This window comes from Mastomys coucha, unplaced genomic scaffold (assembly GCF_008632895.1).
Source record: "Mastomys coucha isolate ucsf_1 unplaced genomic scaffold, UCSF_Mcou_1 pScaffold22, whole genome shotgun sequence".
NCBI lineage: Eukaryota > Metazoa > Chordata > Mammalia > Rodentia > Muridae > Mastomys > Mastomys coucha.
The window spans coordinates 31,508,364-31,534,771 of NW_022196905.1; the positions used below are offsets into that span (position 1 = coordinate 31,508,364).

The 26,408-nt window shown below is 47.8% G+C and overlaps 2 protein-coding genes across 4 annotated transcripts in view; both read left to right on the forward strand.

Moving 5' to 3' along the window:
* Jakmip1 (janus kinase and microtubule interacting protein 1) overlaps positions 1-20,436 on the forward strand; it is a 122,950-nt gene extending 102,514 nt beyond the window's left edge. Inside the window, exons 17-22 of one of the 3 annotated variants that reach the window (XM_031341903.1) lie at positions 4,345-4,413; positions 5,588-5,677; positions 9,000-9,203; positions 9,703-9,768; positions 17,803-17,878; positions 18,926-20,436. In XM_031341903.1, the coding sequence (XP_031197763.1) occupies positions 4,345-4,413; positions 5,588-5,677; positions 9,000-9,203; positions 9,703-9,768; positions 17,803-17,853 (480 nt within the window). In that variant the 3' untranslated portion in view covers positions 17,854-17,878; positions 18,926-20,436. The remainder of the gene's footprint in view (positions 1-4,344; positions 4,414-5,587; positions 5,678-8,999; positions 9,204-9,702; positions 9,769-17,802; positions 17,879-18,925) is intronic. The other 2 variants (XM_031341904.1, XM_031341902.1) reach the window with 2 other exon arrangements.
* A 121-nt stretch (positions 20,437-20,557) lies between these two features.
* Positions 20,558-26,408, forward strand: part of CUNH4orf50 (chromosome unknown C4orf50 homolog) — a 45,880-nt gene continuing 40,029 nt past the window's right edge. Inside the window, exons 1-2 of the mRNA XM_031391065.1 lie at positions 20,558-21,085; positions 24,437-24,833. Coding sequence (XP_031246925.1) covers positions 20,899-21,085; positions 24,437-24,833 — 584 coding nt within the window. The 5' untranslated portion in view covers positions 20,558-20,898. The remainder of the gene's footprint in view (positions 21,086-24,436; positions 24,834-26,408) is intronic.

The window sequence follows — 26,408 nt, forward strand, 5'->3', positions numbered from 1 at the left end:
CTTTATCTGGCCAAGTGAGTTTTCTCCAGTGTTTGGTTGGGTCAGTGGGTCACACTTGGCTGGCTGGAGGCTATGAGAAGCAAGGGTCTACCACAGTGCTAGGCAGATTTAGTATATGACTGTTGCCATCAGCAAAATCAAATATGGCGTTCTAGTCCCTCATAACACAGGTCATATGTAATCACTTAAGTGCTGACTAAAGATACATATCTCAGTGTAGTCTGCATCCACGTAGCCTGTCAGTGTTCATTTCCCAGCGAGTCTCTAGAGAATGAGGAAGAGGCCACACTTGCAAGCTCCCTTCTTTCCAAGGAGACCTCTCCCAGTTTGAGTCTTGGGTCCACTACTTGCTGTTCAGGATCTGATGGGTAGAGGAGGAGCAGTCTATGACTTGGGGTATCTGGCTCACAGTGGGCTAAGATAGTGGGCATTGGTAGTTGCTGGCTCTCCAGCCCCTGGAGAGTCCCCCAGGGCAGAGCTGTCATGGTGGAAGGTGGAGACCTCACTAGGAACAGGCAGCACAGAACCACACCTATCCCAGCAGCTATGCTAAGTCCAATTCTATAGAACCACAGGCCCCTCAACCTGTTGAATTCTCATACAGATGAAGAAAGGAGGTCTTTCTGCCTGGCATCAACTAGTCTCTGCTTTGCCAGCCCTTGCCCACCTCTGGCTTGTACTCTGCTCAGCTTTGCCAGCTTCCTGCTAGCTGACACCCATATGCTTCTGGGTACTATCACCCTACCGCATTGGCCTGCCTGGCATTTCACTCTGTGTCCTAAATACTAGAGGGATCTCCTAGTTGTTTGACTGCCAGGCCCTCAGTGCCCCATGAGAGCAGGAGAAATCAGGGGGTCCACAGATGATACCTATGGGCAGAACTCTGGCCTTCACCTAGGTTCTCCTCGGACATGGCTCTGCCAGACACTGGCTTAGCCATTTGTCTGTGAACCAAAGTGAAGCCTGTGTGGATGCTGCTTTTTCTCCTCTCCTTGCTTGGAGAAAATGTTCACAAATAGGGGACAGAGCAGGCTGGGAGCTGGGTCTTAGAACCCCTGAGGATGCTGGTTACCCGGACAGCCCAGTAACCACTATAGTCTTTTCTAGTTTGGAGTTGGAGGTTCCCTAAATGTGGGCATCTTAGTCCTAAGGCAGGGACAGTCCAATACAAAGAGACAAGTGACTATAGAGGGGATGGTTTCACACAGTGCTAGCAGTATGGATGTCAGAGAACTTGGTTAGGAGCCCTAGGATTCTCTCTCTACCCAACACAATTCATTTAAGAACAAAAACTCTCACCTGGTACACTAATGAGCCCCACCCTAGCTCTCTCTTAGCAGCACTAAGGCCACTTATTGGTATTTAGACAGAGTGCATCCCAGTATGGTTAAGTGGTCCAATATATAATGGCCTCACATCAGTTAACATCCTGCTTCTTGTCCCCTGTGTGTGCCTTTATCTTGTCCTCTCAGAAGTTTTCTCAGGCTCTGTGCTGCAGACAAGACCCATCAGATTTCCTCTGGTAGACTGAACACAAGGCCAGCAGCTACATCAAGCTCAACCTTAGCCCAAGTTTGAGCGTTCAGAGAGAGGCTCAAATTTAAGACATGAAAGGACTCTGGTTCATGTGTGGTTCTGAGTCAGACATGGCCTTTCTCCCTTGAGTTCAAAACCCTTTGAAAAGCAGGCACAGAGTAGGCTCAGAAGGATGAAAAATTCTTCAAAAAAAAATCAAAACAACAACAAAAAACCCACTATATGTTGTTCTGTTTGTAAATAGGGCAGTGGTCAAAGGATGAGACCTGGTTAGGCCTTCAGCCAAGGTGAAGCTTTCTGAGCTGGCCCTGAGTTAGTGTAGGGAGAGGGGAAAGTATCCAGTTCCAGAGGGGTTCCAGGCTCTTCATCTGGAGAGCCTTGGCAGGGGATGCAGAGTTGACCCATTTGAATTGCATCTGCCTAGAAGACACCCAGTTTCTGGAGCATCCCCAGTGGCCATGCTCCCTGCTTCCTGTCCAGCCAGATCTTTTCCCTCCTGGGGATACATACTGTGAATAAGAGCAGTCTCCCCAGGAGAGTCTGAGGTCACTGGACAGAAACCCTTGTCAGCAGCCCATGACTCAGCTTTTTTCCCTGCCCTGTTACTGTCCTTGGTCCTGAAAAGGGTGTGTGTGCTTTTAAAGACTGGAAAGTACTTCTGCCCTTTGAAAAGTTATGTCAAGCTAACATAACACGTTGAAAAGCACAGTGCTCAGGGCTGGAGAGATGGTTTAGCCGTTAAGAGCACTGGCTGTTCTTTCAGAGGACTCAGGTTCAAATCCCAGCACCCACATGGCATCTTAACAGCTGTTTATAACTCTAAGATCTGACTGATACCTTCACACTGGCAAAACACCAGTGCACATAAAAATAAGCAAAATTTTTAAAGGACTATAATAAAGCACAGTGTTCTAAGTTCCTCATCACAAACATTCATCCTTCTCACAAGGAGTTATTACACAAGCTGTGTGAGGAGGGTTTAGCTCTGCACACATCTGCTGCTTACCCCTGGGGCTCCTCAGGGCCAAGCTGACCTTGATGTTATGGGAGGAACCTCTGATCACGCCTTTCATACCGCCCCAACCCCTGTGGAGCCCACCTATATCCATGCCGGGCCTCCTCCACTCCACAGCGATTTCTTTGTCACCCACTGGGTGGTTGACTTTGCCCTGAAAGAAAAGCAACAAAGGCAGATGTGTTTCCCACCAAGGGTGGCTAGAGGAAGTCTAAATGAATAATGGTGTCCTCACATGAGCACCAGGAAAAGATGGACCTATGGCCTCAGGAAGAAGTACGGGCTTCTGAGGGGAGAAGGTAGAGCTAGCTTGAGATTGGTGAGCTGGGTAGATCTTAGCTTGGCAGAGGCCTGGGCTGATGCTGAAGTTAGAGCTACCGATGTCTGAGGAGCATGTACAAAGGCCCTGGGGTGAAAGATGGCTCGTTCTGTCTAAGGAGCCAAGTGCATTTTCACACAACTAAGATGCAGGTGGCCTTTTCTGAGGGGGGATAGTGGCAAACAGGGGCATGGAATCAGTGCTCCACTGTGCAGCCCTGGCTAGCCTAGAACTCACAGAAATCTGTCTGCTTCTGCCTTCTGAGTGCTGTATTAAAGGCATGTGCCCCATGTTTGGCTAGGCTTGGGTCTTGTGGTAGCAGAAGAACCTATGTAGTGGTCACAGTGATCCTCAGGGGGACAGTGCTGTGTTGGCCTTGTCCCTGTTGTTAGAAGTAGAGGATGTGTGGTGGGATCTGATAGGGTTAGAAAATTTCCCTAAGGATGTGCATCCAGGGAGGGTTTTGGGGGTCTTGGTAGGGTCAGGCATGAACTAGGTGTTGGATGTGGCTCTTATATGGGCAGTGACCATGGGGACAGAATATGGTAGGTCTGAAAAGCAGAAAGAGAGCATAAAACACAGCAAGGAATGCCTGGAATGGGTGAGTCTGGACTGAGACAGAGTGAAGAGCAGAGGCCTGACTCTAGGGCAGCAAGAGTTCACGGCATTAAGTGAGACCTCAGAGATGTAACCAGAGGAGGAATAGATCAGTGACTCCAGAGAAACTATGGGAAACCTCATAGTCTGGAAAGAGGTGCGGGGTCACCAGGCCAGACTATAGGGCTTCCCAGCTAGAACGCCAAAGTCAGTTCATACTCACAGTCAAACCTGAATATTCCTGGGTGCCTTTGACACCCACATCCATGCCCAAAGTTCACCTAGTGATGGGAACACATTCCCACATCTGGCCAGACATAAGAGGGATGTACTGCAGTCACCAGGTGTGTACCTCATGTGGTCACTGGCATGTCTGAGGGTCCTCCTGGCTCTTGCCCACTTTCATGCCCATGTATCCCCACATATCCCCACCCCACATGCATGTACCCACCTCCTTTCTGCATCTTGTTCTCATAGCCGACCTTGGAAGTATCATGGGTCCTGCAGGGTGGGTATTAGATTCCCAGTCCACAGCTGTGTGACTTTGGACACAAGACTTTATGCAGCCATTACATCTTCACCTGTAAGATGGTAGGGCTGCTGCCTTCCTCTGAGATAGGCATGAGAGGGACCACATGGATGACACACAGGCTTCCCAACTCCTGTCCACTCATGAGCTAGATCTATGCTTCCAGCACCCCTTTAAACACAGGCCTGATAGCGCACACACAGCCATGGCTATGAACACACACAGCTGTGTGAGTGTGCATTGTTCCTCATCCTGTGCAAATGTCTGTACATGCTGAGAGGCTCAGTCTCTCCAACCTCTGGTGGCCTTGCTCACTTGCCTATGTCCTCCTGTCCTGCTGTTTTCTAGTGGCTGAAGCAGATTGAGGGGACAGAGGCAGCCCTCACGCAGAAGATGATGGACCTGGAGAAGGAGAAGGTAAACATTCCAGCATCTGGGGTAGAGGCACGATTTGGCTTTGTGGGAGGCTCAGCATCATCGTAGTGTTCAGCCCTCAAGGCTCCTTTGAGCCATCTCCTTTCTCTTCCTTTCCCAGTCACTCAGTTTTTGATTGAACAGTTATTTCTGACCCTGTGCCCCATCTTGGACCCACAGGCCCTTGGATTACATGAGTGCATCTTGAGAACATTAGAGATGTAGCGTGACACATGGGCCCTTGTCTGAGGGGCTCAGCAGATGCACACACAGCTGGAGATTTTGCATGATAGCTTGGCAACCTGGAGTTGTTCTTCCTCGGTTGTACACTGGGTGCTTTAATGCAAGCTTGGTGGATTGTGATCATGAGGGGTGTTATGTTCTTGAGCTGCCCTATTTAGAGGTGGTAGGGACGGTTGTCTTTGGCTCAGAGAGGCAAGGGAAGCTATTCCAGAAAACCTGGCTCCAAAGCCATCCAAGAGCAGTTTGTATTCCAAGTTCAATTGAGAACTCATTGAAGAAGGAGGCTGTCACATGGAGCCAAAGCAGCATGTAGTGTCAGGAGATCTCTGGAGAGGCCTTAGGAACTTGGGTTTCTAGTTACCCGTGTCATCAGTGGCACCATGGACAAGGCACTGGTTCTCTTTGGCCTTCTTTTTTCTCATCTATAAAATACAGGGGCTGCAACCTGAGTTCTGGCTCTAAGGCCTCATGGTTATAGAATGGGCATGTAGTCTGCTCAGATGAGGCCTGTGTAGAGAGAACCAGAGCTTCAGGGAGTGTTTCACAGTGAGATCCTTAGGTGGGGGGCACAGCCTGGACAGGGGATGGGCTGCACCTGGGAACTATTGAGACAATCTTCAGAGGCCCCAGACCACAGCACAGGGACTGGGGATTCTGGGAATATGGACTGGGAAGCAGGCTGCATAGGAGGTCCCTTCCTTGTTACCAGATAGCCAAGAGGAGGGAGAGCCAGAGTGATGGCAGTCCTGATCAGGGTGCTTGTGGACAGCCTGGGCAGCTCAGGGCAGTGAGGGATCTTCAGGGAGTTCACACAGGGCAATCAACCATCAAGACCTCCCTGTTCCTCCAGCACTGAGTCTCTAGTGGGTAGATGCAGAGCCTTCCTGCTGTTGACTTGTTCTGGCCAATCCTAATGGCGGCCTATCTCTTCTAGGACCAGTTCAGCAGGCAGAAAGGCTACCTGGAACAGGAGCTGGACTACAGGAAAGAAGCCCTTGACCAGGCCTACCTGGTAGGACCAGAAGTGGGTTTGACACTTTGGCTTTCTTCCCTCAGCCTTAGAGGCTGCTGTTTCCTGTGGGGAACACACTAGGTTTCCTGCGCACACATGACTAGAATGGCCAGCAAGTGTTCCGAATGAGCTGTGGAGTGTTTTTTTTTTTTAAATATTTTTTATTTATATTCTTTCATATATACATTCTGACTACAATTTCCCTCCCTTCTTCCAGACTCTCCCCACTGCCAAGATCCACCCTTCTGCCTCCCCTCAGAAAAGAACAGACCTCCCAGGGACATCAACCTAATATAGCATACCAAGCTATATATACCATCACAATCAAGGCCAGACAAGGCAACCCAAGGAAAAGGGAAGACAAGGAAAAGGGCCCTACAAATAGGCAAGAGGACAGCCCTTGCTTCCACAGTAGGATTTCCACTAGAACATTAAGCTACCCAGCCATAACATACATGCAGAGGACCTAGTGCTGACCTACACAGGCTCAATGATCTCTGTGAGCCCCTAAGAGGCCCAGTTAGTTGATTCTGTGGGCCATCTTCTCCTGGGTGTTGCTGACCCCTCTGGCTCCTCCAATCCCTCCTCCACAGGACTCCCTGAGCTCTGCCCAATGTTTGGCTTAGGGACTCTGCATCTGCTCCCATCAGAATGAATCTCTCTGGTCTCTTTGATGACAGTTCTGCTAGGTTCCTGTCCTTCCACATTATGCAGGCAGGACAAACTGTAGGTCAAAGTTTTTGAGGCTGGGTTGGTGTCCAAATCCCTCCACTTGAGACCTTGCCTGGTTATAGATGATGAACTGTGATTTTTACAAAGTTGATGATCTTGATTTTTTTTGACCCATACTAAACTAGTAGTTGTTTGAGCTGAATGAGAAAGGCTTTTACATATGCTTGTTGCTTCATAAATATTTATTTATCCTTAAAATTCCAAAGAGGGTGGTTATGTAGCTTTGCCAGTAGAGTCTTGCTTAGCATGCATTAAAGCCAGTTCAATTCCTGGATATGGTGGCACCTGTCTGCAACCCCAGCACATGGGATTAGAAGTTCAGTATCACCCTCCACTATACAGTGAATTCCAGACCTGTCTCAAAAAATCCCCAAACAGGTTTTCTTATAGGTGGGAGTGGAGATGGTCCTAAAGAACAGAGAGGTGAGGCAGTGAGCTGTAGCCAGATGCAAATGAGGAGAGTTTTAAAGCCCTGTGAAACCCTGTGGGGTTCTCAAAAGAGTCTGGGTTTCCTTCAAAGCCACAAATTCCTTGAACCAAGAGCCATTCTCCTTTGTGGGTGAGGTTCTAAGTTGTAGGTGGGACATTTCCAAGATGTCCCCATGGTAGATGGAGAGTCAGTGCCACTCTGTGGAGGACGGTCAACACTCAGCATTGAGCAACATCTCTCCAGTCACTTTTGGTTCCTTATCCTATGATGTGGCTGACCACAGCATCGAGGGATGAATGAATGCTCATCTCTGCCTCTCCACCTCATCCAGTCTTGGTCCTTGTAAATGGCCTCCCACCACTCAGAACTGCCTCTCAAGCATGTTTAGCTGCTCTGAAGGACAGCCCTCAGGGAAGGTGCAGGAACCTAGTTGTCCCCAAGGGGATGTACACTGGGTGGAAAGCAGAGAGTCCTGATCCTAAGGACCTTCCAGGTCACAGTGTGCTAAAGGCCAGCTGCAGTGCTGAGAATGGTGGAGACCAGCCATTGCTGTGGTTCACTGGGGCCTCTCTCAAAACAGCTATTTGGAAAAGGTGATCTCCAGTCATAAGACTGTGTGCAGGCAGGCTCAGGACCTTGGGCATGTTGGCTCTTAGAACACATCCCTACCTTAATGATCCTGGTCCCTGTTGAAGTTACAGTTATCAAGTGTGCAGCATGCACCCAGAGGGATATCTGTTTTGTGAGATTCTAGAGGTACCAGATTCACTTAGAACTTGGTCTGTGGACCTCTCATCTCCTGCATCCAGGCTGGTTAAGGGAAGGTGCGGGATGCATGCCTGTCTTCCTTTGTCATCTTGTGGAGTGAGGAATGAAAGCTGGGGTCTCCCAGAAGCTTGGTTGCTGAATGGAGAGGGCTGGGCTAGAGTGTTTGATGGTGAGTGTTGACTGCCCTACACATAAGCTCCTGTGCTACTTAGAACCTGGGCAGAGGCCACATGGAATCCCACTATTCTACCTTCTGTTTTCCCATGGCTACGTGACCCTGGGGAGAAGGTGGTAAGGTCTGTGGCTAAATCGATGGTAGCCCAAAAGGACTAGGATCTATCTAGGAAGTCAGAAAAATGGTGCAGGTGTGAGAATTGCAAAGCCTTCCCTGGGTTTGTCTGTCTCATATTAGGATTGTGTCTTAGTTAGGGTTTTACTGCTGTGAACAGACACCATGACCAAGACAACTCTTATAAAGACAACATTTAATTGGGGCCGGCTTACAGGTTCAGGGGTTCAGTCCATTATCATCAAGGAAGGAACATGGTGGCATCCAGGCAGGCATGGTACAGGAGAAGCTAAGGGTTCTGCATCTTCATCTTAAGGCTGCTAGCAGAATACTGGCTTCCAGGCAGCTAGGACTAGGGTCTTAAAGACCACTCTGACAGTGACACATCTGCTCCAACAAGGTCACACTTACTCCAACAGGGCAACACTTTCTAATAGTGCCATTCCCTGAGCTGAACATATACAAACTGTCACAGGTGGGTTCCATCACATGGTTGCAGTGTTTCTTAGCCTGGGGTGAGGGGCTTTGTGGCAGCAGGAGAGAGACACTTTTCTCTTTTGCCTCTGGGCACTGTGGCAAGGTAATTGTTTAGCATCCAGCAGAGAGTCTGATGTAACTTTGCTAAGAATTCAAACCCTGAATGATGGGGCTCCTGCAGCCAGCTCCACTGTCTTCTACAGCATTACCCACAAAGGCCCCCTTACTATGTGGAAGATCAGGGATGGGGTGATGGGTAGGACATTCTCCCTATTTGCTTCCAGTAAAAGCTTCATTCTCCACACAGTTGGAAATAAATCATACAACTGAGAAATAGTACCCCCTGGCTTCACTAGAATAGTAGATGAGAGTAAGTTAGAAGCCAAAGATAAGATAAATTTGTTAAATGGGATATCAGGGTATCAGGGAGATGTGATTCTTTCTTCTTGCCCTTGTCTCATATACAGACCAAGAATGTTTGTCTCTGTCCAGAACAGAATACTCAGTGATGTGTGCCTTGGCCAGAGGGACCTCTGCATGCTGACCTTCCCTCCCTAGCATGACCTCTAGCAGCATCCTGACAGCGATGGCTGTCTACCTTTCTGTAACGTCAACTCTCTGTGGTTTGGGTCATGCAGAAAATCCAGGACCTGGAGGCCACCTTGTACAATGCACTGCAGCAGGAGCCAGGGCGGAGGGCCAGCGAGGCCCTGAGTGCCAGCCAGCGTGAGGACCTCCAGGCAGCTGTAGAGAAGGTGCGCAGACAGCTCCTGCGTCAAAGCCGGGAGTTCGATAGCCAGATCCTGCGGGAGCGGATGGAGCTGCTACAGCAGGCCCAGCAGGTACTAGCAGTGGCCCCTACAGTCTCATTTCCCCATCTTGTACCTTCAATATATCCTGGATCCCTGATGGCCTGCTGGCACTTGATGGACATGGATGGTATCCTGGATGTTGGGTGGAGAGTGACAGGTAGGAGAAATTCTGCTGGCTTAATATCTTTTCTTATGGCTGCCTGTCACAGAGTGACATTCCCTCCTTGGTGGCTGGGGTGTTGTAAGTCACTTGGTGTTGTAGATGGCAAATTAGTTCTTTCTATTGACTGAAACACACACAAAAAACAAAGGTGTTTCTCCTACCTTCCTCCAACACTCTCTATATGGCAAGCTGAGAGGCACAGGGGCCACACTGCCTCAGCAACTCTTGGCTGTTGGGTTCGGGATGGCCAAGAATTTGAGACTCATTCTAAGAGCCTGACTCATTACTTCTCGGAGGACCTAAGCATTTTTGAGGGTCACAGGATGCTGAGCAGGTTTTTATAACGCATGACTCCATGTGTTTCAGAAAATCCGGGAGATGGAGGGCAAGCTGGAGCTGCAGAGGCGCCAGCTGAAGGAGCTAGAGGAAAAGGTAAGAGGACTGGGAGTGCTGAGACCTCAGACCTGAGGTACAGGCAGGTAGCTCTGATTTCAGCTTTAAAGCCCAGACTTCCTGTTCCCCCAATCCTTCCAAGGAATCCAAGGCCTCCACGGGAGTGGGGCCGCAGGGTCAGGAATCCATTTCAGTGTCTGGGTAAGGGTTGGTTCAAATACCTTCAGAAAAGGCTGAAAAGGTAAGTCACATTAAAAAGGGGTAACCCAGTCATCCAGACCCAGGTCAGTGAGAGACCCTGTCTTAAAAACAAGGTAGACAACTGCTAGGGAATGGAACCCAGGGTTGTTCTCTAGCTCCCAATGCATACTCTACACACGAACACACCTACACACATGTACATACACAAACATGCACACACAGACACATATACATGTCAACACCAAATAAGTGAATGAATGAATAGATTATGCCTTATGTGCAGGCAAAAATAAAAATAGCAAGAGTCTGGGGGAATAGTCAAATGGCAGGCCACTTGCTTAGCATAGACAGAAGGTCCTGAGCTCAAAATACTAGCATACAAACTGGGTAGGCTGGGGCATGCCTTCAGTCACAGAACTTAGGAGGCTAAAGTAGGGGGATCATGAGTTCAAGGCCCCCATCTCAGGAAACCAACCTCCCCTGTAATTAATATTATGTGTATTTATATATATTAGCAGAGTGCTACACATCTTCACTGAGACACGTATACTTAAAACATCAGCCCTTTAAACAAATCCTTTCAACAACATAGGTTATATTTCTATTTTTTGTTTGTCCATACTGTAGTCCCACCTTCAAGAATACACCCAATACAGTGCCTGGCGTGGGCAGTGTGAGAATGAATGAATCAATGAATGAATAGCAGTCCCTAAGTCATAGGTCTTTTCACTGGGACAAAGGGACATAGTGATAATGATGTAGTTTGTGTTTGTAGTTATTTTTGCTTTCAAATTCTTTTTTTATTGATTTAAGTTTTATTGAATTATGATGAGAAAAGATACATGATTTCAATTTATCTGAATTTGTTAACATTTAAAAACATTTTAAGTAAATAGAATTCATCACATTCTTCTTTCCCTTTTGGACCCCAACTCCTCTCAGAGACCCCCCTTCAATACCTGAAATACCTTTCTTTTTTTTATTTTGTCATATTCTTTAAAATTTATAAAATATTGTAACAATAAAAATGAGTATTATGAAAATAATTTGATATAAAACAACAATCAATTGAACAGTCTTATGTAGGTACTTATCTACAGCAATACTGAAAATACATACATTTGTCTCAATATAAATTTGAAATAATCCCAAACATATTAACTGATTATTTTAAAATAATACATCACTACTAGTATTTTTTTAAGTGAACATGAATAGATAAATAGATAAAGTCTTTTTGTTACTTTGTTTTGGTTTTAGTAGAGCTTAAAATCTTGGCTCTTACCTGTGGTACAAACCCAAAATAAGAACAATTTTTAGACATGGATTTCATTGTAATAAGGCTGTACCTCAATGACCCTCACATCACCAAAGGATTTTTACCTCCATCGTAGCTTAGCTGAGAGTTGACAATTCTGCTGCACCAAGGAATGAATCATAGGCACGATTTTTGTATACAGATTTCCTGCTATGGTCAAAGCCATTTGACCTGACTGATTGTCATCACTCTCAGCCCACAGAGAACAGGTTACATTCATTTAAGAAATGGTGTATGTATTAAGATGGTCTATCTATGAAGTCATTCACCAACTGTTTCAAAGAACAATGGTTCTGCTAGGAGGGTGGCACAGACATTATGTGAGGGTAAGAATCTGGTTCATTGGTTGTGGTGATTTTGAAGAGCATTCATCTCAGAAAAAGAGTAACTTATAAAGTCCTCTTCTTCACACTTGATACAATAGTTACAAACATCAAGCAAAGCATTCAGTCTCACTCTTTGTTGTTCTCTTACAAGCCACCTCCCAATTTAATTGTCTACATTTATTTTGGCTGTATAAACTTTTGAAATATGTGTGCTGTTCTGAAAACCATAGTATAGTGTAAAAACATCAAATAAACAATCCTACTAATAGAGAGGCTGAGATAGGAGAAGCCTGATTTCAAGACCATTATGTGGAACCCAGCAAGACATTGTCATGTACAAACAAACAGAAAGTATATATGGTTTGTACAATATTGGACCTGTTTCTCCAATTACCAAATTAGAGAGACCACTGGATGACAGCCAACAAATTTCTAATTCCTCATATTTTTGAATTTTAATTGATTAGGATATGTTGGTAATATTAATTTTCATATTAAGGTATTAAGAAAAAGTAATTGTTACTTCCTGTTGTTAGAGGTGGAATTAGGCTTGTGTGGGCTTGTTGAAAGATTATTTTCTTTCTTCTTCTAGAGTAAGTTAGCTCCTTATGTTGGTGTTTTCCATCTATTATCCTTTGTAGGGCTGGATTTGTGGAAAGATATTGTGGAAATTTTGTTTTGTCATGGAATATCTTGTTTTCCCCATCTAAGGTAATTGAGAGTTTTGCTGGGTATAGTAGCCTGGGCTGGCATTTGTGTTCTCTTAGGGTCTGTATGACATCTGCCCAGGATCTTCTAGCTTTCATAGTCTCTGGTGAGAAGTCCAGTGTAATTCTTGTAGGCCTGCCTTTATATGTTACTTGACCTTTTTCCCTTACTGCCTTAAAACTCTTTCTTTGTTTAATGCATTTGGTGTTTTGATTATTATGTGAGGGGAGGAATTTCTTTTCTGGTCTAGTCTATTTGGAGTGTTGTAGGCTTTTTGTTTGTTCATGGGCATCTCTTTCTTTAGGTTAGGGAAGTTTTCTTCTAGAATTTTGTTGAAGATATTTATTGGCCCTTTAAGTTGGGAGTCTTCATTTTCTTCTATACCTATTATCCTTTTTTGTCTTCTCAGTGCATTCTGGATATCCTCGATGTTTTGGGTTAGGAGCTTTTTGCTTTTTGCATTTTCTTTGACTGTTGTGTCAATGTTTTCTAAGGTATCTTCTGCCCCTGAGATTCTCTCTTCTATCTCTTATATTCTGTTGGTGATGCTTGCATCTATGACTCCTGATCTCTTTCCTAGGTTTTCTAACTCCAGGGTTGTCTCTCTTTGTGATTTCTTTATTGGTTCTATTTCCATTTTTAGATCCTGGATGGTTTTGTTCATTTCCTTCACCTGTTTGATTGTGTTTTCCTGTAATTCTTTAAGGGATTTTGTGTTTCCTCTTTAAGGGCTTCTAGCTGATTACCTGTGTTCTCCTGTATTTCTTTGAGGGAGTTATTTATGTCCTTCTTAAAGTCCTGTATCATCATTGTGAGAAGTGATTTTAGATCTGAATCTTGCTTTTCTGGAGTGATGGTGTGTCCAGGACTTGCTATGGTGGAAGAATTGGGTTCTGATGATGCCAAGTAACCTTGATTTCTGTTGCTTTTGTTCTTATGCTTGCCTCCGGTCATCTGGTTATCTCTAGTGCTACCAACCCTGGCTAAATCTGACTGGGGCCTGTCCTACCTGTGATCCTGGTTGTGTCAGAACTCCTCAGAGTCAAGCTGTCTCTGTAATCCTGTGATTCTGGGATCCTGTGATCTTGGGCCCATTAGAGCGCCTGGGAATGGAGCTTCTTCTGGGTGTTGTGGGACAGGCTGCAAAATTTGCGCCCAACCTATGCTCAGAGCACCATCCCAGACAGACTGAAAGGAACCTGTGCCACTGGGCTGGTGGAGTTCCTGTGTGTCTGGGTCCTGCTGGTCCCAGTTACTCCCAGTGTTGGGACAGGTGTTATGTCCTCCTCACCTCTGATCCTCTGATCCTGGGATTGTTAGAGAGCCTGGGAGTGGAGCTTCCTCTGGGTGTTGTGCAGAATTGTGCTCAAGGTCTGCTCAGAGTACAGGCCCAGACAGACTGGAAGGAACCAGTGCCACTGGGAGTTCCTACTTGCCTGGGTCCCACCGGTCCCCCTGCATTCAAGTTCTTTGTTGCTTTTTTTTCACCTCTATTTGTGAATGTATGCATGTATGTATGTTAGTGGGGTGTATATTTAGATGTATGTGTGTGTGAGGTGTAAGTATGTATGTGTGTGGGCATGTGTGCAAGGTGTATGTGTTTGATGAGAGTGCCTGTGTGTACACACAGAAGCCAGAAGAGGGTGTCTGATGTCCTTCTCTACCACTCTCCAACTATCCCTATAGGAAGAGCCTCTTGTTGAACCTGGAGCTTGAGATTTTTCTACTAGGCTGTATCCAACAGGCTCCAGCAACCCTTCTGACTGTCACCCCATCAGTGCTAGGATTACAGGCATGTGTGGGGTGAGAGACACAGAGGCAACTGACTTAAAAAAGGACAGGCAACATATACCATGGCTGAAGTAGGCAAATCCATGCTATGGTGCCAGTCCAGGCCTGGCACTTACCAACTGACCAGATGTGATGAGAGTGGACACACACATCTAGTCCCTGGGAAGTCTGGTTGGTTAATATTGTTGTTCTTCTTATGGGTTACAAACCCCTTCAGCTCAGGACACACAAGTCTAATGTATGCTTGGTGAAGCTAGAAGACAAGCACAGCATCATAGACTAAGTAGAATTTTTTATACACACATCAGAGGAATTCACAGATGCCCTCAACAGTTCTCACTCACTACCATGGCCTCACACTGTGCACAACAGTAGATACACCAATAACTGTGCCTATCATCCTGGAGAGGTAGTTCAGTGGCTTGGGCAGCTCACCAACACCTGTAACCACAGCTCCATGGCTATTTGATGCCCTCTTCTGGCTTCTATGGGCACTGCACTCATGTGCACATATACACATATACCACATAAACAATAAAGTCTCTAAAAAATAACAACAAAACAAAAACTACTTTCAGACCCAGTTTTTAACTTTGGGAAATGGTAGAGTGAGTTGTTGTAGACAAGCCCTTTTGCTAAGAACTGAAAAACATAAAAATTAATCCTCTCAGGGCTGGACATGGTTGTGGTGCACACCAGTAATCCCAGTATTTAGGAGGCAAAGTCAAGAAGATTACAAGGTCAAGGCCAGCCTGGGCTGCAAAGTAAGATTAAAACAAAAACAAAAACAAAAACAAAAAACTTTGCTTAAGATATTGGAAAGCAGGGGCTGGAGAGATGGCTCAAGGTTAAGAGCACTGGCTGTTCTTCCAGAAGTCATGAGTTCAATTCCCAGCAACCACATGGTGGCTCATAACCATCTATAATAAGATCTGGTGCCCTCTTCTGGCCTGTAGACATAATGCAGGCAGAATGCTGTATACATAATAAATAAATAAATAAATAAATAAATAAATAAATCTTAAAAAATAGAAGAAGAAATTGAGAGAGAGAAAGAGAGAGAGAGAGAGAGAGAGAGAGAGAGAGAGAGAGAGAGAGAGAGAGAGAGAGAGAGAGAGAGAGAGAGAGAGAGAGAGAGAGAGAGAGAGAGAGACTAGAGAGCATCCACTGGAGTGAAAAATGGCAGGCCAATATCCAGGAAGGGAGGAACCCAGAGACAAACATTTGCACTCATCCCAGAAGAGACATCCAGGATTATGTGGATGCTGGTAGCCACCCTGTGCTGCTGACCTAGGCAGATTGCAAGGCTAGTTGAGCACCACACAGGCAAGATGACTATACTGTGATTTCACTCATCTCTTCCTCAGAGGCAGAGAGTAGGGTGGTTGGTCTTAGACAAGTCCAGGGAGAAGTCATAGTTGCATAGTTTATGTCAAATAGCAAGGCAGTAAGGTCAAGCTTACATCTGTGGGGTGGTGATGTCTCCTGTGGGCAGAGACACAGAACTTCTGACCCAGCCTGATTTGTGGGGTGAGGCCAGTGTGCCTGAGAAGACCCTGTCTGAATCTTAAAGGAGGATATGGGAAAGCCCAGAAAGACAAAGTCACTTCTGGGCTAAAACATACCAGGAAAGGAGCTTGATTCTCCAGTGCCAGCAGGGACAAGCTATTAGAAGTCACTGGACAGCAGAGTCTTCATCAGTGGGGCAGCCTTCCTAGTGGTTGTCAAATACTAAATGTAGGGTATGGAGAGAAAGAAAGAGAAAGAATGCTCCTTCAGACTCCTTGAGGGGCAGATATATTCTCCCCAAGAAGCTAAATTCAGACTGGGCAATCACCAGTCTCACCCTGTATGGAGTTTCTGGGTGCATCGCTGACTGGATCTGCAGGGGGCGCCAGAGGTCCATGTCCAGGCAGTAGCTACTTGGGTTTTCTCATCTCCCCTTCTGGGGAACCCTTTGAGTGACTGTGCTAGATCCCAGAGTTCCATCTGGCAGGTGCCCAGCCCTCCTCAACCCTCTAGGACTGTTAGAAAGTCCTAAGGGGAATACTTTGGCTCCATGGCTGGGCTCAGAGATCCTGGGGCTATAAGTGGAGGGCTTCTTACTGCTCTGAGGACGAGACTCTTTGCCTCTCTGGGTGGCGGCAAGGACTCCATTAGTGAGCGGGGAGATGGATGGGTGGGGGATTGAACTCTGCTTGCCTTTCCATCCACAGGCACCTTGAGGGTCATAGCCAGATGTGACAACTGTACAAATATGGCCACAGGGGCTGTCACTTATTAAAATGTTAAAAATGGGGGGAGGGGTTGGGAGATGCCTGAGTCAGTAAAGTGCTTGCTGTGCTTGATTACCTGTGCTTGATAGATCCCCACAACTCACACTGAGGTCATTGAGTATCCTGTCTCATAAATCCAAAGAGGACAGTGCCTAGGGAGTGAAATTTGAGCTCATCCCCTGCCCTGCACTCATGCATACACACCTGCAACCGTGAGCCAACCCACACACAACACATGTACAAACACATATGGTAATGTCAGAAATCAGGCTGGCCGGGTGTACACTACACTGTGCCTCCATGGGGAGCACCTGGCTGTCCCTTGTTCTGTTTTTCTGGTCTCTCAGACTTTCTCAGAGCTGATGTGTGGATTGCTCTGTCTCCATCTTCCCAGGAGGGTATGCCCAGGCCAAACACACAGCAGAGGAGGCTGGCCTGACTGGGGGATCACTGGTTGGCTATGTGACAGGCCTATCATCTGTCACATGTAGGTCCTCCCAGTCACTCCCTGAAAGTGATTATGGGAAACTCTGGTGCCATCAACTATGGCTTGTGATCTTTCTCTCCTCCCATGGCTCATCTTATTCACAATCCACTGGACGGTCTCACTAAACCCTTTTCCTCCTGAACCTCAGTTTCCCCATGTAGAACATGAAGCATTCTGGGATTATAGTGACCCCTTACAGCTCTTGATCCTAGAGACTGGATGGAAGAAAGTGGTGTTATTATTTGGATTTTCACTGTTCACAACAAACAACATAGGAAACTATGACTTTGTTTGGTGGGGATTATTTTTTTTTAATATATGTTTTCTATAATGACTACTGATTCTGTTTAAACAGGGCAAGTTGCAAGTAGACTAAGGGAAAAAAATATTCTTTTGAACTAACTGATCTGTCTCTTCTGCTTTTGTAAGGATATTTTTTTTCCAGCAGCGTTTTTCTAAAGTTGACTGGTAAAAGGCACACGATGTTTTAAATATTAACAAATCTCTTGCAGGGGGCAGTGTTGGGAAGGATCACTTGTCTGCAGGTTGGCCTGGCTGCCTCCCTTGTTCTGCCCATTATAACATGTACTGGTGAAGCACAGCGTGACCTTGGCCAGGGCCTTCCCTTGTGCTGCCCTGTGCAGTCTTACATCCCCCAAAGTCTCTGCACACAACATAGGTCTCACCTGGCAGCCTGGGTTGGTGGGATACCTGATAAATGTATAGGGCTAACCTACTGAGCACATAAGGGGGGAGGGAGCAATTGGCACCTTCTGCTGGTAGCCTTCCGCTCCTCTCTGCTGCCCCTTAGTGTCATAGTTCTTGTAAGATGCTGTCAGTGAATTCCATACCACATCTCACATCTTTTTCCTTTTCTTTTTTCTTTTTGTTTCTTTTCTTTTCTTTTCTTTTCTTTTCTTTTCTTTTTCTTTCTCCTTCCTGTTTTCTTTTGGTGTTATGTTATAGTTTTTGTTCCTTTTTTTGTTTTTCTCACTAGCATTCATTCTGTGGCCTTGACGACTCCCATGCGCCAAGAACTCGGGTGTGTATCCTTTCCTTTCTATTGGCTGATGCAGAGCCAACTAAGAGAGGAGGTTGACTCCCCTCTGGCTGTGCTGCTCCTTGGGAGATGAGAAGCCTTGAAAACAACCTTGTTTTGGATTTCCCCACTTCATCTCCTCAGGGGCTGTGTGATCCTGGGTCCTTGGGGTTCTGTCATCAAGGCACATGGTGAGGATTACTGAGAAGAGAGGCCCCATGGCATCCACAGAAGTTATGTCCCATTCCCAAAGCTATCTCCAGTCTAGTGTAGTTCCTGTTCTGTGCAAAGTGACCTTCAAGTGACCTTCCAGGGTCAAGGAGCAGCAGGTTGACCACCCACAAGCCAGTGGCTCATGAGGCCAGACCCCTAATGTGACTACACAGTATCCAGGGACCAGTAGTTCCTGGTTCCTCACCTCTGGATCTCAACATGCCTGCCCAGTTATGATGCCTGATTATATTCAGAGACTCGAAGGATGAAGGCATCCCAGGATCTGGTCCTACCCTAGCTGTTGGTCCCTTGTATCCAAGCACCTAGCTTTCAGCCTGAATTATTACCAGAATGGAAATACTCTCCCAGTACTGAGTGCCCATAATAGGGCTGGTATCTGCCAGGACGTCTGAATTTGGAGTCTTGACTCTGACTCTAACCTAGGCTGAGGATCCTTGAACTCCAGGGTACCCTTGAGGCCTACTAGATTCCCAGATGGACCATCCAATGTCCTTAGTGATGTCTCTGATTCTACACTAGCTCACAAGGGCTCAAGTTAGGTCCCTTCTATCTTCCATTGCCTGGGACATATCCAGGCACGTGATGTTTGGTCTATAGAGAGAATAAAGGACTATCCATTGATGGAGTCCTGGGGCTGGGGCTATCCAAATCCTGCTCCCCTTTTTTTCCTGGGTTGTAGAGGAGGTTCTCTGGGCAACTGTCAAGAGAGATCAGGATGGTGTGGGCTTGAAGATATACCAGGGCCCCCTCCACTCTTCTTAACCTTTGATTTTTGTTTCATTTCAAAAATTCAAAAATTATCTCTTAATCTTACAGGCTAGACAAAGAGCTTTTGGAATCACCTGAGTCCCCGTGGTGCCCCGTCCTCACTGAAACCAAAATCCAACAGTGCAACCAAGCTTTTCAAAGTCCAGAGCCTGAACACAGAACTTATGCACATTTGACAGTCACTTAAAGGGAAGACCTGGGGACCTGACCAGCCTCTGCTGTGGAACTCTGCAGGACAATGGCGAGCCTCCCCAGTATCCCCACTGTGACATCTTCAGGAGCCAAGGGCAAAGGTGGATCTGGATGGCAGAAATCTAAGTGCAATTAGTGGAAGCCCAGGACATGGGAACTGCTGCCTTGGGGGATAGGCACAAGTCCTGTCTCCGTGCTGTGTGCCTCCCTGAAGGCACTGCGAGTGCCTAGATGGACTCAGACAGCCCCTCTGCCCCGTGTACATAAATTTCCAAGGACTGAGTGTGTTCTTCTGGAGTCTGTCTGCCAGAGCAACCAACGAAATCTCTGACTCCATGCACAGCTGGACTTGCAGCTGGTGGTCAGCAAGAGAGAGTTCGAGTCGCCAATGTGGGAGACCCTGTGGACTGTAGATTTCTGAGGAAAGCTGAAGGCTCTGACACTCATGTAGGTGTCACACTGCATAAGTCTCAGAGCATTGCCGTGCCTCAGACCAGGGAGGAGTGAGGACAGAGAAAACAGACCCAAGCTATCTGTTGTAATTTGTAGGGACAAGCTAAAAAGGAGTTCAGGCTGGTAGTTCTGCACCCAGAGGATCTGAGTTCTAAGGCCTGAGGCCAGGAGCACCTTTTACTGTAGAGAAAACTACCATAGAGCCTTTACTGCCCAGGGTCCTTGGTAAAGAGAGGAGTCATCTCCTCAGGTGATGGGGCTTCCCAGAGCACAGGGAGTAGGATAAGGGGTAGTGCACCCTAAGTTCACTGGGAACTAGATGCTAGAAGTTGACTTCCAGAGGAAATTCCCCAAGAAGTAACTTTGGGATGCTCCTGTCAATCTAGGGCAGGTAGGGTGGGGCACCTCCAATAGGTACCTGCCTATGTGGTTATACTTTTTCAAACTTGGGGTGGAGAGAATGTTAGCCATCATATTGACAGTGTGAAAAAAAGAAAGGATAGTGAGTCTGGGTGGAGGAGCTTGTAGTGAGTTGAGGTGAGACATGGAAGCGCAGGCCAGACGAAGCCTCTTGTTGTGTAGTTACAGGATCAAGTGGGTGGCATTGTGATTTCCTGGAAGCAAGCAGAATGATTGGAGTTCAGATCAGGCCCACTGAGGGAACCATGGAGCAGGGACCTGACATTGTAGGGAAGCCAGATCCAAAGACAAGAGAAGCGAGGACAGTGCTCTGGACGAAACAGGGCTGTCCAGATGTTCCCGCAGATATGAAGTCTCCGGCTTGAAGCAAACACAGCAGGATGGCTCAGAAGTGTTGACTCTCTGCTGAAATCTGAATCCCCCAGCACCTGTGACCCGTAAGGCCAGCCTCTGCAACGTATCAATACCCAGTGGCTTCATTAAATTCCAAGGAACCTATCTCTGACAACGGGCATCTGAGTCATTGAGTAGCAGGAGTGTGGGGAACAGTCAGGAAAAGGGAAAGCATGTCTGCTTTCTCTGATAGGAGACACATGGGGGCGCTATTCAACTGACTTCTGTAGATAGTCATCCTGAGACATCCCAGAGGGTCATGGAGAAGTCCACCACTCTGTCCCTACAACCATCTGTCTAGAATCCCTGCAGGCTGTGCTGGAGTGTGGTCCTTGTACCTTCTGTCCTTACCTACTGTGAGGGAGAGGGCAGCCTCCCGGTCTGCCTGGCTTTTCCACTCAACACCTTATGTGACAGTGGCCTTAATTGCAGTCAGACCTGTCTGACACTCCCAGATCAGTCATTTCCCTGCTGCAGGCAAACAGTGTCCTTGTGACTCCGAGGAACACAACTGACAGATCCCAGGCCATGCCTCAAGGAAGAGCTTCTGTGACCACAGCGGGATGGGTGAACCTGCATCATTGCACAGGCCCTCTGACATCCCACCAGCGACTGGCAGGAGCAAGGATCTGAGACCCTCATGGAGTGGTCTTCCCAGGAGTATCCACGTTGCTCAGTCCGGGCCAGTGTCCCACCCCCTTCTACCCCCAGGAAGCCACCCAGGCCTGAGAATGCAACTCACACAGACAGGTGTGCAAGCTTCCCAAGTCCCTATTGTTATCTTAGGCATTTCTGCCAGAGTCCCTGCTGGGAGGCACAGTCTCAGGGCTCTTGCCACCAAACACCTGTGTAGTTTTCAGGAGAGCAGAGCTACAGAGTCAACTTCCAAAGCCGAGGTTATACTCTTCTGTAGACAGGAAGGCAGGTGGAATTTTCCTTCGGTCTTCTTCCAGATTCATGAGGAGGATGAAGCCTGTAGCTCATCCTATGAAGTCTTCAAACACGAGGTTACACCTCTGTACCCCAGTCCTCTAAGTCAGGACAGAGAAGCTGAGGAGTCAAGGCTAGTCTGTCATTGCTGGAGCCTGTAGGGGCTGAGTGGGCGGCCCAGGCTGGGACCAAGGGGCTAGATGAGCTGAGGACTGGAGGGGCTTCAGCTTTATAGTAGAGGGTGTCCCTAAGGTTGAAAGGCTTATGTCCCACTAGGTCCTCTTCACTTTGCTTGACCTATAGCTGGTCATGGGGAAGTTCCCGGTCAAGGTCCCCTGCTTAGCCCGGTGTAGAGCCCCAGCCCCGCCCATGTGCTGTGCAGAAGCCAGGGCCTGTGTCCTAGCTCAGTTGCACACTGAGTCAACCCAGCCTGAGACCCTCCCAGTTGCTTCCTTACCCTAGCTAGGTGGGGACTACATGCTCCGGCCTGCTTCAGGTCCCTAACCAAGGTCATGTTCCCTGAAGGGTTACATGGCTGTCATTTCCTTTGGATTCCCTAGCCAGGTGACCACCAGGAGCCTGGCAATCCCAGTACCATACAAATGGGTTGAATTTTTATTTCTCATGTTTAGCTTGTTAAGGGACTCCTTCCTATTATGGAGCAGGAAACCCCAAACCAGGCAGGCACTTTGATGTCTTTTTCCTCTACCAAATTTGTCAACAAAACAAAACAACAACAACAAAAAACAAAGAAAAAAAACCCAAACCCAAACCTAACCAACTAACCAACAAACACAAATCCCCAAATGACCAAAAGCCTCTGAGGGGTTTCTGCAGACTTCAATATGTGTCAGAGCCCTACTCTGGTAGAAGGAGCTGGGTCTCAAGGCTGAACCTGCCCCTTTCCCTCCTTATTCATTCACCTCAGGACCGAGATTTTAAGATGGGTGCTGCAATCATGGCCTGTGTCCTTTCTGTGGCTTGGGGTCGGTACGCTCTCTCAGTCATGTCTCCTAAGACATTAGTCTCTGTCCTTATAGCTACTCTCGTGAGGCCTGTCCTTTAAGGAAAACTGGGGACCACAGGCCCAGGCCTCTACTCAGCGTCCATTTCTCTTTTCAGTCTTCCCAGCTTCACCTTCTTTTCCCTCTAAGTCTTGGTGAGTCACCAGGAAGAGCCAGGGGCCTTCAGCTGACAGCCATCTTTCCCATGCATGGCAGGTAGCCTCTTGTGGCCAGTGTTTCTGAGGCTCACATGCCTGGTGCTTGGAGAATTGTTCCCATGGTAGGGGAAAGAACTGTTTACTGTGGAGTGTCACTTTACAAGGTGTCTCTTGTCTAGTGCCCTACAGCAGCTAAGCAATAAGTCTAGTTACAGTCCAGACAGCTGAGAGCATGGACCAGGAAGCATCACTATTCCTATCTCATCCAGCCAGTATTTAGCCTGAGGATGTGCTGGACTCTCTGAGCAAGCTGTGTGAACCCACTCGTGTATTCTCTCACAGACACAGATGCCTGTATTCCAGACAGTGTCTGGAGATCCTTTTATGAGACACTCACTAATTTGTCCAGATTCATACCTAAGACAGGATTCATACCCAAGGAGTAAGGCCCAGCACCTATGCTTTGAGTTGACCTTCCTGTCCCTTTAAGACCAGTGTTTCCCATGGCCCATTCTGCCTGCCCCACCTCAGCTGTGGCTCTTCACCCTCTGTATCCCCCAGAGATCTACTGTTGGGAACTCAGAAGGCCTCTCTACACAGGTAGAAAAGAGAGCTACCGACTTCAGTGTTGGAGAGCATGAAACTAGAGTGAGGTGCATCCCAAGCAACCCAGAGGGGTTCAGACAGGATGCTCAGGGTGGGGTACACATGATTTCCAGCCAAATCCCATCAGGCCCAAGACCACAGATGCTTCTTTCCAAGGATGGGTCACCCCAAGTTTGCCCACTAGTAAGCTGGGTAACCCTCTGGCTTCATTGAGTGGGATTATATATACAAAGGTTACAATAAATGTCTATCTATGGCAAGAGGCAATTGTATGAGAAAGGCTGGGAAATGGTGAGGAAGTGAATGCTCAGCCGTGTGCAGAGCTGGAGGAGGGGGAGACATGGTTTCCTTCAGGTCCCAGGGGCACTTCTTTAGAAATGAACACATCTGTGTGCTCTGAGGACAATGTGCTAAGAAACTGGTCCCATTATTTTCTGGGGGAAACAAAGCCTTTTATTTTATAACACCCTGTTACCTCTCTGCCTAGTCCTGTCCTCTGGTGTGGTTGATGGCCTCAGATTTCCCCCCTGCAGACCCCTTGATGTCACCTTAGACCAGCCACCTCCTTGGTTCTGGGTGGCCATGATTGCCCTATGCTCACTGTGAGATATCCGAGACCCCTGAGTACCTGTGTGAATGTGGGCCCTTCTGTGTGCCATGTGGCCAGCCACTCCTAGCCTATTGGCTGTGGCCTGGTGCTTGTCCCTGTTCCATGGATCTCTGCCTGCTGCTCCCCACCATTCCTACTTTTCTCATCTTCTTGATTCCTTTCCCAACCCCGAGCTCTGACCCCTCAGCTCCGACCCCCCAGCTCTAGGGAATTGTTTTCTGATGCCCAAAGGCCGGTTTCATGCCACACTTGATCTCCCAGCTTCTGGGTTACAACATGCATTCTTGGTGTGGAGTCAGACCTGGCTGTTCCTTCCCATCTGTAGGGTTTGGACAAACTCTTCCACCTTCTGAGGTCTTTTGATTTCACCATCTCTAAAATGGTCATGAGGATGCCTGCCTCAGGGTCACCGGGATAGCTGGACTAGGTAGGTCGAGAGACTTCGTGGAATGGTATTTATTTCCCGCCTTCTTTGCCTGGCAGATTCTAGGTCCTTGGTAAGTATGTGCTACACTCAAACAGCAGCATGGACCCTTATTCGTTATGCTTGGGAATGAGCTTTGTTTGCTTTGGAGGACCTGATGGTACTCCTTGGCAACCACTTCTTTCCTCTTTGTGTGCATTGCTAAGCATTTAATTCCAGGTGGCTGGTCTGAGCCTCATTCTAGCTTTGCTGGGTTCTAGCAGGCCAGCTTGTAAAATGAGATGCTCGTTCGTATTGCATGACGTTTGTGCGGATGAAACCCAAGCTACCCACTCATGAATAATCCACCTGTCCCTGTTCTCCTCAAAGGACGCTTTTCCGGGACAATCCAGAGGCACAGTAGCCACCTCAGAATTCCAGAAAGTCCACGTTGTAGACTCATTTCACTTTTACTAAGTCTGGGCCAGTGCAATGTTTCTGGGATGGAGCCGACAGCCCAGGGAAGGACTGAGAAAAGCTTCAGCTACGTCATCAGAGCTCCCAGCAGCGATGGCTCTGATGGGATAAATGTGGATGTGAAGATTGACACCTGCTGGGTGTTCCGAGACATGGAGGAGAGTGACAAGGAGCAGGGATGCCTTCCAGAGACAGCCAGCAGCCTGGACCTGGACCCAGGGATGCTCAGGGAGCAGCTAGAATCCTCCGAGCAGAAGCTGTTGGCAGCTGTGGACAAGCATGTGACATCAGAGTCAGGGCTGAGGAACAGGTGGGTATAACCCTGTGAGTGCTCTTGTGTGGGGAGAGGGGGCACTGATGAATCCCCCCGCATCCCCCCTCACATGATCCTTTGAATCCTGTCTCTAGCTGAAGTCCCAGCAGAGGGTGGTCATCTGCCCTCACTTCTGTCTGCCACAGCCTGCTCTCTGCTCGATCACCATCTACTGGGTGCAGTCAATGGCAAGCACTGATCTTTCCCTCACCTCCGTTCTGTTATGACTGTGCCCAGATGCTGTGTGCCTCTCTTCTTTGTGAACCCAACTTCTGCTGCGTGGCTCGGCCCAAACCTTGGTCACATGTTTCCTCTGGGTAGTCCCTAGCTCCAGGAACAGAAGTGGTCCCAGAGTTGTTGAACCTGTCATCTCTGTCTGGCCTCCCGGCTCCTCCATTATCTTGGACAGGATATCCTCCCCAACCCCCCACGAGTTGTTTCTCTCTGCTGACCCAGAATGATCATTTGAATCTAGATCTTTTTCCAAACCCTATCTTCTTTGGCTTTTTCCTAATGGTACCTCCCCTCCCTTTCTCCCATCCACCCTTATTTTTCCACTCTTCCACTCCCCTCTCCTCTTTTTCCTGTTTTCCCTTCTTTTAGTGGTACTGGGGATGGGCCCTGAATATCCTAGAGCAGCACTGTGCTGCCTGGTCACACCTCAACCCTTCCCCTCCCTCCCTTCTTCCTTCCCTTTCTCTCCCCCTCCCTCTGTCCTTCCTTCCCTTCCTCTTTCCCTCTCCTGCTTTCTGCCTTCCTTCCCTCCCTTCCTGCCTTCCTTCCTCTCAAGAGGCAGTTTCCATGGTCAGGTGGCTGTATTGTTATAAGCCTATGACAAAGTGGGAGCATCATGAAGGATGGGTTTGGTAGAGGAACACTGTTCTCCTCGTGGTAGCCAGGAAGAGCAGCAGTGGGGTCCCCGGGGAGTTTTTTGAGACTGTGTGTGTTAGTTTTTCTGTCACTGTGAACAGACACTCAAGTAATTAATGAAAGGAGCATAGGTTCATTGTGGCTCACAGTGGGGTTCAGTCTGTATTGTGCATTCATTGATTTGGACCTATGATCGGGCGGGGAGCCTTGGCAGAGGTACCTCTGCAGCTGGAGCCCAGGGTGAGGCCATATCTACAGTTCTCTTTGAAGATGCAGCACACATCTTTCAGGACAAGGCCAGGGGACAGGGAGGTAGGATCTGTGACAGGGCTGAAGGAGAAAAAGGACCACTCTGGCCTCCACTCTGGCTTCCACTTTGGCCCAACTTTGACTCTCTTGAGGCCTGTGATGTATATAATGCGATTGCCTCCTTTTCCAGAGGGGGAACTATAGAGTCGGGGACAAGAAGAGCTGCAGTCTGAATGGTCCACTAGGAATGCAGGCGCCCAGCTGACTTCCTGGTGGGTCTGGCCCACTAGGAGACAGCGAGTGCTGGGAGTGCCGCTGGACTTGCTGCAGCCCCACTGAGATAGCTCAGTGGGCTAAGGGGCTTGCTGGCAAGCCTGAGGACATGAATTCAATTCCTGGGACCCTCCTGGTGGAAGGACAGAATCAACCCCGTAAAACTGTCACCTGACCACC